The sequence below is a fragment of the Myotis davidii genome, unplaced genomic scaffold, assembly GCF_000327345.1.
Source record: "Myotis davidii unplaced genomic scaffold, ASM32734v1 scaffold93, whole genome shotgun sequence".
Classification (NCBI taxonomy): Eukaryota; Metazoa; Chordata; class Mammalia; order Chiroptera; family Vespertilionidae; genus Myotis; species Myotis davidii.
In genome coordinates this window covers 5981324-5985089 of record NW_006292095.1, presented here as the reverse complement: position 1 = coordinate 5985089, position 3766 = coordinate 5981324, and the positions used below count along the sequence as shown (strand labels likewise).

At 37.8% G+C, this 3766-nt stretch overlaps 1 protein-coding gene across 1 annotated transcript in view; it reads left to right on the top strand.

Annotated features, from left to right (window-relative positions):
• KCNU1 (potassium calcium-activated channel subfamily U member 1) overlaps positions 1-3380 on the top strand; it is a 126972-nt gene extending 123592 nt beyond the window's left edge. Inside the window, 1 exon segment of the mRNA XM_006765651.1 lies at positions 3294-3380. Coding sequence (XP_006765714.1) covers positions 3294-3380 — 87 coding nt within the window.
• The last annotated feature ends 386 nt before the right edge of the window (positions 3381-3766 follow it).

The following is a 3766-nucleotide window of genomic DNA, read 5'->3' as shown; positions in this document are numbered from 1 at the left end:
TACACCCAGCAGCGCTGCTGATGCCTGAATGGTATGTGGAATGAAGTGGGCGGGCATCGGGAGGCCACTATGGCACGGGGCAAGCACTATGGGCAGTCTATCTGAAGTGTACCTGGCGTATAAGACGACCCCCCACTTGGAGGCATATTTTTCAGGGCCAAAAAATCGTCTTATACACCGGCAAATACGGTATATAACTTTCCAAATTTTCTAAATCAAGGATAAAGACATATAACAAACACATTCCAAAAGGAATCAATCCACTGCTCTATAAACCTCATCTTAACTTAAGTCATTTCATCCAGGTATTTAACATAGGAAAGAAAAGTTCAGCACATCCAGAAAGTATTTACTCCCAATCGGTGGTCTTGTAATGATGAGCTTCATTAAGCAATGCCTACTTGCACCATAGATACCAGATAGATGGAAGGGAAGAGGAAAGAAAAAAATAAACCATGTTTCTCATAAATTGTTTTACTTAATGTTTATTATATCATTGACATTTTTAACAAGATCTTTGCTGATTAGGTATTATTACTTCTACTAGAGGCCCAGTGCACAAAATTTGTGCACGAGTAGGGTCCCTAGGCCTGACTGGTGATCAGGGCCGATTGGGGCCTTCCTTTGTTCCGCCCCGCCCCCTGGGGGTCAGAGCATGTCATACCGAGCAATCAAACTCCCAGTCTCTCCGTAGAGCTCCCAAGGGGATACTTTGCATATTAGCCTTTTATATATATAGACTAGAGGTCCAATGCACAAAATTCGTGAAAGGGGCTCAGTCCTCACAGCCACAGTGGCTGACTTCAGCTCTTGCAGCCGCGGCGGCTGCCTTGGCCCTCACAGTCCCAGCTTCATCTGGAAGGTTGTCCAGAAGGACATCCAAAAGGATGTCCAGTCTAATTAGCATATTGCACTTTTATTATTATAGAATTTACAAAGAAAGAAACTATGTCACAAATAAAGTTGTCAGATAAAGTATACCCTTTTAAATTTGCATTTCAGATAAACAATGCATTAGTATGAGTATTTCTAAATTATTGCAATTACCTGGTAAGTGATCGAATCAGCATGCAAAACTGGTTTATTTGACTCCGGCACTTATACACATTATGCCTCCAAGCATACAAATAAAAGAAACAAAACAAAACAAAAACAAAAAATCATTCACAGGAAATAAAACATTATATTTATAAAAATATAAAATTATATTTCAAAATTATATAATGAAATCAGCCTAATCTATGTGGGGGGGGGAGTAATTGTAAGGAAAGTTGTCAGAAACCAAGGAAATATTTTTTATTTTTTAAGCTTACCTGTCTTCATCTTTCTCTTTTTACATAGAAATGGTAAAATACAAGCTTCTACATTTTCAAATTTATAGGTAGAGTTATAGGTGTCTGAGAAATTAAATGGTCCTGTCTCTAAACCTCAAATCCTGATTTCTAAAAGAAAGTGCTTACTGGGTTCAGCTTTGGCCACTCTCTCCCACTCTCAGTGGCTGAGGAGTGAGGTGCCTCTGAGTGGAGGGCTTGTCTTCAGGGAAGGAAGGAGGAATGGTTCATGGCCTAGGCAGATATGCTACTGACATCTACTGCATAGACAATATTCTTTCTCCCCATTCCCTGGGCCATTTTATACACATAGCTGGTTTAACACAAGATATTTCTGAAAAAAGTATGGAGGAGCCCTGCGTGTATTCAAAATCCAAAGATCTCCTTCTGTACACACATTGACAAATCTGTTCAGCATCCCAGCTCAGTTCTCCAGAGTAAAATTTTATCCTACAAATGATCTCATTTCCAACACAGCAAAGTAATTAGAATGAGAAATTATTTGTTCTTCAGTATGTATTGGAATGGGTATTAGAGATATGGCTAAAGAAATACTGAGGTATATGCAACCATAAGCCAATGTTTGGGCTCTCATACTGCCAGTATGGATAAATAAAATTGGCAGAGTACCCCCAGAATTATGTGCCAAATGATTTTATAGCTTCAGAACCAAACACTTTAGCTATAGTCGGCAACATTTTGATACAAGTCATAAAACTAGGTTCTTTGACAATATAGTGGATACTTAATTCATATCAATTGTTCAATTCTTGTGAATAGAAGAAATGACATGAAGACAAGAGAAAACATGCAAGCAACTTGCAGTTTGTGAACAATATGTGGGTCAGCAGTTTTTAAGATGTTTTTGGTCCTTTGACCCTTTTGAAAAGTGGATAAAAGCTATAGTATTCCTTTCCAGAAAAAATATGTGTACATTCCACAAAACTTATCATTTAAGTGTGATGGAGGTCATGGATCACCCTGTATTCTCCATTGTCTTCCCAGATTCCTAATATGGGTCTTCTATCCCCAGTGGAGAATCGGGAGACCTGAGTACTTGGTTTAGGTATCACTTTATTTTTTAATTTTTTTAAATATATTTTATTGATTGTTTACAGAGAGGAAGGGAGAGGGATAGAGAGTTAGAAACATCGATGAGAGAGAAACATCGATCAGCTGCCTCTTGCACACCCTTTACTGGGGATGTGCCTGCAACCAAGGTACATGCCCTTGACCGGAATAGAACCTGGGACCCTTGAGTCCACAGGCTGATGCTCTATCCACTGAGCCAAATCGGTTAAGGCTTAGGTATCACTTTAAACATTTGTAATCATGGGCATATTCTCAAATCTTTCTCAGTTCTTTTACCAGCTCATTTTACATGTTATAAATGCAAGAAGTTGAACTAGAAGATTTTAACATTACTTCCATCCTCATTGAACATATATTTATGTATTCACTACATACTGTGTATCAGCCACTGTGTTAGATGCTGAGTATAGAGAAATTACCAAGATGAAGTTGCTTTCCTCATGGAGCATGCATTCTATTTGGAGGAGGCAAAAAACAATAAATGAATAAATTAACAAAATAAGAACAGATTGTGTCAAGTACTATGAAGAAAATGAACATGATGTGATAGAGAATGTGGTGGTCAGGGACCACTGAAGGGTGGGATCCTGTGGAAAAACCATTTTAGGAAAGGGAACTTGAAGTGTTCAAGAAAAGAAAGCAAGCCAATGTGGTTACAGCATAGTGAATAAGCCAGAGGAAGAGTTACATGTGACAATGTTAGAAACATAGGCATGACCTGATTAAGAAAGATTCTATAGACCAAGAGAAACAGATTACATTTTATTCCAAGCATAATGAGAAACTCTCTAATAGTTTTAAACAATGGAATGATGTGTTGTCATTAATACTTTCAAAGGTCACTCTGGCTCTTCGAGTTTTTTTTTTCAGGATGACAAGGTGAATTCAAATGGATTTGAAATGGAAACTTTCAGCCAGCAGCAAGAGGGAGGTCATATTCAAAAAGTGTATTTGTGAGAGCTATAGGATTCATATAGAGAACTGTTTAGTAATTGGCTGAGATTATAATGCCATGTGGAGCCAGGACATATAGAGGAGAACTGAGACCCAATTTAACCATCACCTGGGAAGGTTCAGCCCATCTGTATAAGAGGTAATAAACATACTCCCCCTACTGGTCCAAGAAAAGAATACGAAAATTTATCTTAGGGATACAGATGTAAACAAACAAACAAATAAAAAAACAAAAACACCTATCATGAGCTCTAAGCTAATATAGTATGCAGTTATAATATCCAAATTCATATCTTACATGCAGAAATTTAAAACTGAGAAATATCTGGTTCCAGACCAATAACCCCCTTGAGGTAACTGGTGGAAAGAAATTAATAATATTGAGCAGG